General features: G+C 47.7%; 1 protein-coding gene across 4 annotated transcripts in view; it reads right to left on the reverse strand.

The window, feature by feature from the left end:
* KANSL1 (KAT8 regulatory NSL complex subunit 1) overlaps positions 1 to 12,742 on the reverse strand; it is a 188,546-nt gene that overhangs the window by 1,463 nt on the left and 174,341 nt on the right. For 2 of the 4 annotated variants that reach the window (XM_004707253.2, XM_045299627.1), the window contains exons 8-13: positions 5,009 to 5,191; positions 4,360 to 4,548; positions 3,856 to 4,004; positions 1,045 to 1,166; positions 461 to 518; positions 45 to 157 (exon numbers count right to left, since the gene is read on the reverse strand). In XM_004707253.2, coding sequence (XP_004707310.1) covers positions 45 to 157; positions 461 to 518; positions 1,045 to 1,166; positions 3,856 to 4,004; positions 4,360 to 4,548; positions 5,009 to 5,191 — 814 coding nt within the window. The remainder of the gene's footprint in view (positions 1 to 44; positions 158 to 460; positions 519 to 1,044; positions 1,167 to 3,855; positions 4,005 to 4,359; positions 4,549 to 5,008; positions 5,192 to 12,742) is intronic. The other 2 variants (XM_045299628.1, XM_045299629.1) reach the window with 2 other exon arrangements.

Here is a 12,742-nt window from a genome sequence, read left to right on the forward strand (position 1 = left end):
TCTTCCCTCTCAGAAGCCCTAACGACATGTGCCTGGCCCATCACCTGCTGCCACGCCGCTGGGGTGGCACATTCGTGGTCCACAACCACCGTGTCCTCTCCACCTCCTCACATTTGGCGTGCAGGGCAGCGAAGGCTGCATCAGACAGGTCCTCAATCTGTAACAAAGCAGCTTCAGTGAGCTCTTTCATCCAAGAAACTGAGTCTAGGTATACAGTTACAGCTCAAACCAAATCCTAGACAGTGTAGAGCTGTCTGTCCTGCCAACCCCCACCCTGATACTGTCTCAGTTTAATGCAGCAGAAAGCTTCCTCTTTCTCTCCCATGAAATGGCTAATGGTTTTGAACTGCTGACCTTGTGGGACACCTTCTCCCCTGACTAGGCTCTTTTCCATCAGTACCAGCACATAAGGAGGTGGTGTGGTGTGGTGTGGGAGAGAGATGCAGACAGATTCCATTACCTCCTCGTTCTCCTCATCAGGACTCTCCTTCAGAAACTGAAGATCAACCTCTCTCCAGCTGCAAAGCCAAGGGACAGTCATGAGATGCACGCAGCCAGGTGTGTGCAGTGGAGAACAGCTCAGTGTCTGACCGACACTGCGCTCTGCTGAGCAGACTCTGCCCCACCACAGCCTGGCCTCTAGAAGAGGGGCCTAGTCAAATGCTCAACAGGCAGGAATGAGGGAAGCAGGTTGGGTGACAGTGACAAACATGAGCAAAGGCCCTGTCTAATGAGAACCCCCAAAGTCAACACCAGCTGAGGGCCACCTTACAGGGGCTAGGTCAACAGGGTCGCCCAATCTTTTGATTTGTCAACAAATTTCCTACTTTTAAACACGGTGTGTGTGTGCCAAACAAAATGTCTACAGACCTGTCATGGATAGTCACCTGCCAGATTGCGATCTCTAGACTATGCAGCAAGTTCACGCAGTGGGTTGAAAGAAGGAAGAAGGGATCAGAGGGAGCCCGTGGTGAGGAAAGAGGGTGGGAGGGCCGGAATGGGGACTGAGGGTGGGAGCCAGCTGCACTGAATTGGTGCCTCTACCTGGGAGTCAGGATTTCCTTGTATTGTAGCTTCTCCACACGGGTTGTTGCAGCAACAGACATTGGGATGACAATGTTGTTAATGTCAAACGAGCTCTCTCCCCTTCTCCTCCTTATCGGCTGCTGCAAGACAAGGTTCCATTTAAAAGGGAGGCATAACTGCACACACGTCAAAGCATTCACCTGAGCATGAACAAGACCCCAGGAGAGGTGGCTCCCGATCTGGGGGTCCTCAGGAGACACTAGGTGACCTCTAAGAGTAATTATCACCACCAACTTCATTACCGACCTACCTTTTCTTGCTTCCCAAAGAGTTCTGTTGAATTTTATAGGGCTTGGTAGCCTAGAGCTTTGAGTTCACTGCTGGCATTCTCACCCCTCCATACATCACCCTCTTAAGAGCGCCCCCTCAACCCTCCTTTATGATACTGCTTTTTTAACCCTGTCTGTGAGCTTAGCGGCTTCTGATGAGTAACTGCAGAAGATGCCAAAGTCTAGGCCAGCTCAGTAGGTCACCTAACCGTGGGGGTGAGATCTGCACTCTTCAGCTAAGTCTGAACCCACCAACTGCTCAGCCCACGTGGGATTCCCTCTGCCCTCCACTGTGATTTGTGGGAAAAGTGCTAGGAACTCTCTAGTGGGATCAACAGAGAGAGCGGCAGGGACCTAAGTTAGAACCTGGCTCTAGTCCCCGACCATGGAGAAAGGAGACCTGCTTCTAAAGCAGCAGTTCTCAACCTGTGGTTGCGCCCTCTTTTGGGGGTGGGGGTGGGAGGGGTCAAACAATCCTTTCACAGGGGCCGCTCGAGTCACAACAACAGCAAAATTACAATTATGAAGTAGCAACAAAAATAATTTTATGGTTGGAGGGGGGGTCACCACAACATGAGGAACTGTATGAAAGGATCAAGGCATTAGGTAGGTTGAGAACCACCATTCTAGAGAGAGCCAAGAAGCGGAAACCCTCATCTCAGGTTGTACTACTCCCGAGGACTAGGGATCTGGGGGGAGGCGGACATTGATGGCAGTTGGGAAACCAAGCAAGGAACCAAATGGGCAGCTAAAGGGCTTAGTCTCCGCGATGGAGGGAAAAGTTCCTATCCCAAACAGAATGGCAAGTGAGCTGTGAGAGGCCTGAGGGAAACAGAGGGATGACAAACACGCTGCCATGGCGACCACACAGCAGGGACACCTCAGGGGCTGCATTCAAACCCAAAACTACCAGTCAGGCCAGCCCATGAGAGGCACTGCTGACATGGGTGTTCTTGAACCAAGCCCCTCCCCCTGTTCCTGGATGTGAGAAACGATCCAGCCACTAGAACAGAAAATGCTCCAGGAACGTGAAAAGGCAGTGTGCTTCCCGGGCCAGGATGTCACAGCTGCTACTGCAGGGACTGAAGGTGCTCACAACATGCTTCTCACCTCAATTTCCTTCTCGATGAAATGACAATAGACCTGTCACTGACCTCACAATTTCAGGCCAACTGTTAACTAAAATGGTTGAACAGTTTTGAAATGTTTGCCTGGCTGAAGGCTACAGCCTATAATTAGTGGCCTCAAGCTGAACGGCCACGGCCACATCTCTGCTGGGGCAGGGAGCAAGGCAACACCGCTTTATTAGGAAACACACCGTACGGAATCCTCGAGAGAGAAAACGACTCCCTCCTGCCTGGTCAAGTATGTATGGACTCCGTCACCACAAACAGGCACGGACATCCCCAATGGTATTTCTCCTCGTAACAGTCTCCAGCTTGGAAGACGGGCAGGGCTGGCTGAGCCCAGGATCTCAGAATTCAAATTTTTATCAGAATCAGCCTCTCTGTGTCTCCTCTGTTATATGACCCAAGTGCCTTTGCTGGCAGGTCCACCACCACGTGATGGGGACCACACTAATTTAGATAGCACTGGCTATGGGAGGTGAGGAACGAAGAGACCAATTGTTTTAAATTCTAGTAGAGAGCACAGCTGGATTCCTACCTGACCGTAGGAGCCTTGTGAGGACATCCTGTGGGCTCAGAGGTTCTTGCCCCTGCTGGAGCCCCTTCAGCATGGCTCTCCCTGGGCAGACACTGTGAGGGGTGGTGGTGGGAGAGCTGACTCTGTAGTCAGAATGCCTGATGTGAATCACAATATAACCCCCACAAGTCACCATGCCTTACAGCTGACAGCCTTGGAAAACCTGAGTTTCCCTGCCTACCAATGGGGAATCTGTACTGGCACCCACATCTCAAAGGGCATTACAGGGCTAAAGGAGCTAACACACGTGAATTCATAGTACTGACCCACAATAAGTCCTCATACGCATAACGCCTGAGCTTTACCGTCATCATAATTACTGGACAAAGGACGACTCAGAGGGAACAAAGCAGACACAGTCAAGTGTGTTTCAGGAGACATACCTTTAAGGGAGTAAACTAGAAGAATGAAATGAACAGAACTGTGTCTGGGATGTTGTGTGAACAACCGCCTGAGATGGACAGGGTTGGTGGCCCCAATTCCACTACCAGAAGGTAAACAGAGTCTCTGGCCTAGTCACTCAATGCCTGTGGGTATCTGCCCTCAGACTTGCTTGGGAAATGTAGTCACACAGACCCTGAGGAGTATCAGGCCCTGGCAGAACTCATCCACACCAAGCTTTACATGGATGGCTCAGGAGAAATCCCCGCTAGTCAAATACCAACACCTCCACCTAACCCCCCTCACCCCCCCATCTCACCTAGAGCTGAGTCCTCACCACTACTCAAAGCACTCTCCTGCCTTCCAGAGCCACCAGAGCGAGCACGTCAGCCCATCTGTCCACATGGGTACTTACAGACACGCTGGCTGTGACCTGTGAGCTTGAGCTGGTGGGAGTCGAGGAGTCTGATGAGGTGGAGAGCTGTCGCACCAAGGGACTGTGTGGTGGATGGTGGGTGGCTGCCAAGTAGGTAGAACTGCTCATGTCCGTGTGATGCTTCAACACTGCAGAAGTCAACAGGAGAGAGACACATAGCGACCTTAACAGCTCTACTACTATCTTGAGCGAGCGAAGAATGGCAGCAATTCACATGAAAGGCAAAAATGCTTTTTCTCAGCCTAGAAGATAAAAAAGGTGAAGCCAATTGGCTGATGGCAGGCTGGGGATTGGGCAGAGGTTGCTGTAGCAGTTTAAGAAGTGACCTGCATTTAGAAGCAGTAAGGTCCCACACTCTGTCTTCTTAGAACGTGAAGGACAAAGCAGGGGGGGCGGGGGCGATTCCAAGCAGCCCGGGCTGCCCCGAGAGCCCGGAGCAGGAGCAGGCGCAAATGCAGGCAGAGGTGCCAGGCCTGGCCCTACCTTCACTTCTCTCGGCTGAATGGTCTCGCAATCGCATTTTGCTGTGGTTTGGGTCATGCACGGGTGGCGGCGGGTTGAGCAAGCGCTCTGCTTTGGGCGCTGTCACTCGCTCCACCATGGGCACAGCCCCCACATCGTCTAAGTGCTGTCTGTGGGTCCTGTCAGGCCGGATTTGGTGATAGGACAGCTCTGAAGAGGGGAACAGAAAAGGAGCTGTGAAATGCCTTCTCTAACCTTTTCTTGTTGGAGTCGGAGCTTGTGTGTTCTTTCTAGGCCAGCGCAACACACCCAGGGCGCAGGCAGACCTCTCGGCCTAGAGCTTCTAGTGCTGGGCACAATGTCCACGAGAGGCCACAACCAGGGCTGTGTCGCACCAGTTATGGGAGGGCAGCGTGCTGACAGGCAGACTGCAGGCCACACCATGGAGGGCTGCTCATGAAGCATTTTGGGTCTTAGCCAAGGTCCACGATGGCTCAAATAGTCCAAGTTTGTCTGAGAGCATCCCAGACAGGCAAAGGAGACTGCTGTGCACAGAACTGACAGTCACCTGCCACTCCCATCCATGCCACACTGCCACAGCAAACCAGTAGCTTGGGACGATCAAAGGATAGGAAAGCAACTGGAGGTGCTCTTGTCCCTTGACACTTACTGGCTGTTGTGAGGAAGGAGTTGACCAACTTGTGTCTGTCTTTACGCGTTGGATCCGACAGACTGCTCGGCACGGATACTCTGTGCTTGAGGGAGAACTTTTTAGGAGGTTTGATTTTGTCAAAAGGCTTGTTCTGCCACTGAGATTTCAACATGCTCTGGAAATGCAGGCTCATGGGGACATCTGCAAGGAGCACAGAACACACAGCAGCTTAGTCCAGACACCTGACCTCCGGGTGGCTCCCTCCCCAATGAGGCCCGAGGTCAAAACCCACACCACACCCCCTCTTATCTGCCCCGTGGCCTAGTCACCAAGGCAGGCCAAGTTGCTTTCACTCAATCTGTGTGAACTTTACTGAAGGCCAATCTTTGGTCCACAACCGTTCTTTCATCTTCAATCACCACCACCACCTCTTCTAACACCTTGTATGAGATTGAAGGGAATTTTCTGTGTCTCACGTATGGACATTCTTTGTTTGAACAACTGATGCACAGCATATTCTGTTGCTAGTCTTTTAGAGATTTACAGCTTGTTTCTTTCTACCTAGACATTTCGTCAGAAATTATTCATGCCACAAGTATTCTAAATGTCTACTATGTATTAGCACTGGGAGTGACATCTTCAACACGCCCCGTCCCCCCCATTACCTGGACAGTTAGGTGACTGTAAAAGAACAACAAACACCTTTAGACTTAATTGCATGTATACTGTCTTGGTTTTTGTTTTCTGGGGGGTGGGGGATGGCGGGAGAAGGGTGGGCCGGAGTGGGGGGGCGTGTTATTTCACTACTGCTTCCTCTATCTTCACTTTATATGTTTCTAAAAAAATGTCTTGGAATAATTTGAAACTTGAAAATTAGTCTTCCCCAATCATCTGACATCAGGTATTCGGATTCCTATACACTTGTCGGGTAGGTCTGCTTTTTAAGCTCTGTCAAAACAAAAACAAAGGCTGGTAGGAGTGTCATGCAGACTCTGTGTGAGAAGATCAAGTTGAGGACAGCTGAAGACTTTCTTCATGCTTAATGTAGTCTCCCTCTCCCTTGTTTATGGGGTTCCTTCATTTTCTCTCATTGATGTTTAGTAGTTTTCATTGCAGGTCTGTTTTGTCAAAAATGTTTCTAAGTATATCACGTGTTTTTGATGCTGTTAAAAACTGTATTAAATGAGACTTAAGTGATTTTCCAATTGTTCACTGTCAGTATACAGAACACATTTTATCCATTAGCCTGTGATCTCGCTAACTCAACTATACTAACTGCTGCGATCCGGGAAGGGTTCCTCTCCTCCAGCACACACAGTTGCCTCCTCTACAAAAGGAGATGTGTCTATCTACTTGTTTTCCAATCTGCATGCCTTTACGTCTCTTCTTCCTCCTCTCCTATTACTCTGACACCTCTGGTGGTCTTTTGAAGCTTTTTCATTTTCTAACCAGGCTCAATATTCTGAAACGTCACCACCAAGGACAGAGTTACCGATCTGTTTTTAGGTTTCTGAAAATCAGCCCAGGGATTCCTTTAATTTGAAGACCAGCCCCTTTTGCTCAAGCCCCTAGGTTCCCAGGGAAATCAATAACCGCCCAGGTCACACTTAGAAGTGTCAGTTCCTGAGCCTAGTCCCACAGCCTGCGACTAATATCAAACAGTACAGCTGGACAGACAGACATTGCCATAGTAACTGCTGGGGGCACCCAGCCTTGGCTTTTCTAAAATGAGTCCCAATGTATCACCTAGACAAGTGTTCAGCTCCCACCCCTAAAATGTGCCAGGGTGGCTGGATCAATGCAATTAGTATCCCAGCACACATACTGGCTATAGATGTAGGCTAATCAAGCACATTCTTTTCTGTTGTACCCAGAAATCTGTGTGTGTACACACACACACACACACACACACACACACACACACGATTACCCTAAGTATCCAATCAAAAGACACAGGAGAGGACATCGTTTTGCTACTGCTCAATTCTGACCCTGTAACTACAGCCCCACCCAGTCCTTTCCCTTAAATGCTGTGAAATGGGCATTGGAACAATTGCCAGTCACACCACCTACGGCCTGGAGTGGAGAAATTAAGCAGACCCCAAAGCAACTTCTCTAAACCAAATGAATCATCAGGCTATGTTGTGAAGATCATCTACAGAAGTCCTGGTGGAGTAGTAGTTCCATGAGTTGGGCTGTTAACCTCAGGGCCAGCAGTTTGAGACCGCCAGCTGCTCAGTGAAAGATAAGGCTTTCTATTCTGGTGAAGATTAGTCCAGTTCTACCCTGTCCTATAGGGGAGCAATGAATCAGATTGGACTCAGTGGCATCGAGGTGTGGTTTTTGTTTGTTTGGGGGCATTAGGGTGCTAATCTGTTTCAGGGAGGCTACAACTGTTAAGTCACCTACGTTTCTTTGTAACCACTCTCCCGCTATGAGTGAACAGGGACTCACTACTCTCAGGTAATTGTTGGTCTGAGTCCCTGCTCTAATTGAGTTAAGAACATCTGGGGCCCGCACAGAGCTACCCCTTCTAAGCACACTGGACACTGCCTGGCAGTGAAGAACAGGAGCATGAACATGGAAGACAAAAGCAGAGCTCCACTGCGCATGAGGACTATGGCATCCCACCCGGCACTGGCATCTGAGCACTGCTCCTGGAACCAGCCACTCAACACCTTATGTTCCAGTTCACCAAACACAACCAGTAAGTAAACTCAGAGACCAACCAAGGCCTGTCATTGCATGACTCACTCAACTGCTTCGCTAACTGCTTCCACCATTTTCTCTCTTTTTTGAGTGGTGTTTTCTAACACGCACTTCCTCCTCCTCCTGGGAAGCTGCGATTATCTGCTCCAACACAGCTAATTGTCCTGGCAAGCGCTCTCAAAACAGCTTACCTCCTTCTGACCAGTAGGTGGTGCCCTTATTATGCCTACTAGTTAAATCTCAATTAACATTCTTGTTCTCAAGGTTAAACATCTACATTTCCAGCGAAGGAGTCAGTAAGCTTGATTCAACGAAGTGCCAAGAAAGCAGCCTCCTGTCTGCACCACTATGGGTTACTGCCCCCTCGCTGCGCATGGCTTGGTCTCCAGCAGCTGAGGCGTCGCAGTCAACATGGAGACAGAACTCCAGGATTCAGAACCAACGGTGACTCTTGGTCTAACAAACTACACAAAGTGATCAGAATGCTGGTTGTAACTACTGTTAGTTATAAAGAAAATTACAAAACTATTCAGATCAGGAGAGATTAAATAACAGCTAAATATCACATTTAAGTAATTATTTTTTATGTGTCTGGTATGAAGGCAAGCATTCACAGAAATTAAGGAATGAGCCCGGCTATCAAAAGATACAGCGTCTGGGGTTTTAAAGGCTTGAAGAAAAACAAGCGGCCATCTAGCTCAGAAGCAACAAAGCCCACATGGAAGAAGCACACCAGCATGTGTGACCACGAGCTGTCGAAGGGATCAGGTATCAAGCATCCAAGAACAAAAAATCATATCATTGTGAAGGTGGGTGAGTGCAGAGTGGAGACTCAAAGCCCATCGGTGGATAACTGAACACCCCCTTACTGAGGGGTTGAGGAGAGGAGATGAGCCAATCAGGGTGCAGGGTAGCAACAATGAAACATGTAACTTTCCTCTAGTTCTTAATGGCTTCCTCTCCACCACTATCATGATCCCAATTCTACCTTACAAATCTGGCTGGACTGGAGGATGTACATTGGTACAGATAGCAACTGGAAACACAGGGAATCCAGTACAGATGACTCCTTCAGGACCAGGAAGGAGAGTGGCAATACCTGGACGGTGAAGGGAATGTGGGGTATTAAGGGGGAACCAATTATAAGAATCTAAGTATTTCCTCCTCCTTGGGGGATGGACAACAGAGAAGAGGGCGGAGGGAAACATAGGACAGGGTAACTTGTGACAAAACTATAATGATTTATGATCTATGAAGGGTTCATGAGGGAGGAAGAAGTGGGGAGGGAGAGGGAAAATGAGCAACTGATATTAGGGGCTAGAGTGGGAAGCAAATGTTTTGAGAATTATGAGGGTAACAAATGTGCATATGTGCTTGACACAATGTATGTATGTATGGATTGTGATGAGAATTGCACGCGCCCCCAATAAAATAATTTTAAAAATTAAGGAATGAGACAAAAGCCGCACTTAGCTTGCCAAGAAAAAGACAAGTTAGATAACCTATCACCTTTGAAAACGTTACAAAGGTTGGCCCCTAACAGCATTGTGGTTACGGTATTGGCTGAGAAAAGAAAGGGGGATGAACTCCCAATGCCAGTTTTGTGTGGTGGCCATGCATCGCTAGAGCCCGATTAGCAATACCAGTTAAATTGGGCATGAGCACTTGACTTCATTCCAAGGCCACTCCCCCGCCCATCATTTCAGGTCCTTGCTTGGCCCTGCAGGCAAATGAGATCTTAACCCCAAGTCTGAAGGACTGCCCTAACCAGGACGAGGCACTGGCCTTCATGACCTTACCTAGGATGGCACAAATACACACCCTCCTTTACCAGCCCCGTGGCATAGTGATTCTGCACTAGGCTGCTAATTGCAACGTCAGCAGTTCAAAAACAGCAGCTGCTCCATGGGAGAAAGATGAGGCTTTCTACTCCCAGAAAAAGTTCGTCTTGGAAAGAGCACCCGGGCAAGAAGTCCTTTGGTGCCCCTATGGGTCTCTATGAATCAGAAGAGTCTCGATGGCAGTAAGTTTTCAGAGTTACCATTTCAAAAGGAGAATTTGATGACCAAACCACCAGCACTATTAGTTGTGTGAAGGGCAGAATGGTGAAAGGACAGAGAGGTCCTAGTCGCCATCTGTCCTTCTTCTCAGTTGGCTTGGAATGGGAGGGATGGGGAAGGGCATGGCAGACATAGCCACAGGGAAAGAGTCGGATGTAGAGGCCAGGAAAGGCGGTCAAACTGAGGGGGCATGGGGAGAATACCTGCAACCGCACGCACCAACACCGCCGACAAGGGAATGAGCCCACCCATGCTGGCCAGGCGAAAATCTTGTCAGAATCGGAATGCAACGGGAGACTTCAGGTTTCTGTCCTGCATTTCTCTAAATATTAGGCCATGCACTCAACCCTGTAATTCTGAGAGTAATCCAAGAAAGTCTTCTGGGTGTTCCTACCTACAGCCAGAGTTCTGAAATAGGCAAGGGACCTGGTTTCTCTGAAGCCGGGAATGGAATGTATTAACAAAGGACAGTCATCATCCCAGACACCTGGGCTTGAATCCTGCAGCCTTTCAAACTCACTAGCCTTTCCTCTTAGATTAGGCACAACCCCTGAGAGCTAGCCTCAATCTAAAACACCAAAGAGTACCAAGAGAAACCAAAGAGTTAACACTATGGGAAATGTGCCTTGTATTCCATTGACAATGCAGACCCTAAACAAATTACATGGGTTATAATCCAATGGTGAAAGAAGGATTTTGTCACTGTGTGCACTATAAAACAGAGGAAAATGCTTAAGAGTTTTCACTTTTATGTTCCAAACAGGGCTTCAAGCCAGTTCAGCTTTGCAGCGAGATGGAATAGATCAGGATTCATAAACTTGTGATTGAAGTAGACCAGTAACCAGAATGGGCAGAGGTAGAGTAAGCCACGTTGGGGGCCTGATCCCGGAGACTGGATTTCTGCCAGGACTGTGGAGAGGGACACACTCAGAGCAGTGTGGCTGGCCACCATCTCTGATGGTGCACCACAGTTTCTGTCAAAGTGGGTGCTATGAAATGTGCATGCAGACCTACCTTATTTTTATTCTAAGGAGGAGACCAAGTGTTTAGCAGGGAGATGACTTGTACGTCTTCATGTTCTGCTTATCATTCTGGTATGGTACACCCACATTTTAAAAATTTGGATTCACTCTGGGAAGAACCAATTTAAAACTCTGGCTCTAAAGTTTAAGTACTGCTCCATTACTGGTGACCTAACACCCCACCCCCACCCCCAACGACTAGTTTGCTAGTTACACGCTCCAACTTTCCTAAAATGGTCTACTCTTCGAAGTGATGTGGTGACAAGACCATTATATATTACATCATGTCCCCTTTCAAAGTACAAGGCAATCTTGGTGGCAAGTCATAAAGTATCACAGGATTTAAGTGGCCGAGAAATAATTCAATCATTTGAAGAACAGATGTAGAATAGGTAAGAGTCATCCAATATTTGGTCAACTGCCAGTTAGAAGAGAGATCTAGAATGGATGGTCAATGCGTAAAGAAGGGGTGGGGGTCTGTGGGGGGGAGGAGAGAGAACCCCACCACATTTATTACACAGCCAATTAGTTTTCCAATCAATTCACATATAAGTTGTTTGTGACACCGAACATTGTTCTGACACAATCAGTAGGTCACCTGCTATCTATGAAACAGCCCATTTCCTACTCAAGTTAAAATCCAAAATGCAAGCTATCTGTGTCCAATGGCCCCAACCGAACTGTTTGCAACTGGGTCGATACCCTGGTTGCGATAGACGACACTGCATGGCCTAGAATTTTAAGGAATTTTTTGCCAGTTCCCAGTCTCTCTATAACATCATGCTCAAACTGCCACCCCCCCAAGATCTCCTGCTATAAAACTCACTGCCAGTGAGTTTCTGAGACAGCAACTCTCTCTGGGAGCAGAAAGCCTCATTTTCCTCTCCACTTGTAATCCACCCCCCTACCAAGGCTCCTTCCCCTGCACAATCACACCATGTGAGCCCCACATAATCCCGTGGTTCATCGGTTTCCTGATTCAGCCAGTCTTCTTTCAAACACTTGCTTAGTCTACCAGTAAAGAGTTAATGAAGACAGGAAAGTAAAAAACTTGGTCCCATGTTCTTAACAAGCTTAAAATTTAGTAATAGAACATGTTAAGTATAAAAATAGCCATAATATAAGCCATAGTATATAGTCAAAATACGACAGTCATTTGAGAGGAAATGCAAACTGTAGATTGGGATCAAATTATGAGGTTATCTGAAAATCAATGAAGCCATCCAGCTAGGGCACGGGTTTCATAATGGGTTTTTGTTTTTCCTCACGCATAGCCATTTGAAATGTAATTTCAAAAAAACTATAAACTCTGTTGCCAAAGGCTATATTTTCTTTGAAACTGCATATATTCCTTTAAAATATTTTATCAAAACGATTATTTTAAGAAGAATCTGCCATTCAACCTACTCAAAGTAAAATCTGATTTCAATTATTAAGTCTCTTAGTATTTATTCTAAGACAGATAGCCCAGTCACAGAACCTTGCCACAAAGCAGTCCTGACAAAACAAGGAGCCTCTATGTTCACCTTTAACCCCTTTAAAAGTGCCCTTTTCAGGGGCTCAAGAGGGAAGAGAATGCATTGAAAATGATAACAGCAAACGTGCTTGACACACTGGATGAATGTATGGATTGTGATAACAGATGTAAAAGCCCCCAGTGAAAGTATTTAATAAAAAGAAAGATGTCACAATACAAAAAAAAATAAAGAAAATGGCCTTTTATGGATGATAGTGGATGCCCAAGATAGAATGGTGAGCTCCACACAAGAGAGAAGCCTCCTTCTCTCCATCCTAGAGGGATGGGAGGAAACTGGGCACCAAAGTGCCTTGGAGAGAGGATTCTAAGAGATTACCTGATTTGAAGGGTTAAATGTTGTCTGTTGACAACCCCCCCGCCCCGCTCCCACTCTACATGGGGCTTGATCTGGGGCTTTCAACATTTTCTGTATGATCCCCCCCCC

This window comes from Echinops telfairi, unplaced genomic scaffold (assembly GCF_000313985.2).
Source record: "Echinops telfairi isolate 266 unplaced genomic scaffold, ASM31398v2 ScPeMD7_7458;HRSCAF=8496, whole genome shotgun sequence".
Taxonomy (NCBI): domain Eukaryota; kingdom Metazoa; phylum Chordata; class Mammalia; order Afrosoricida; family Tenrecidae; genus Echinops; species Echinops telfairi.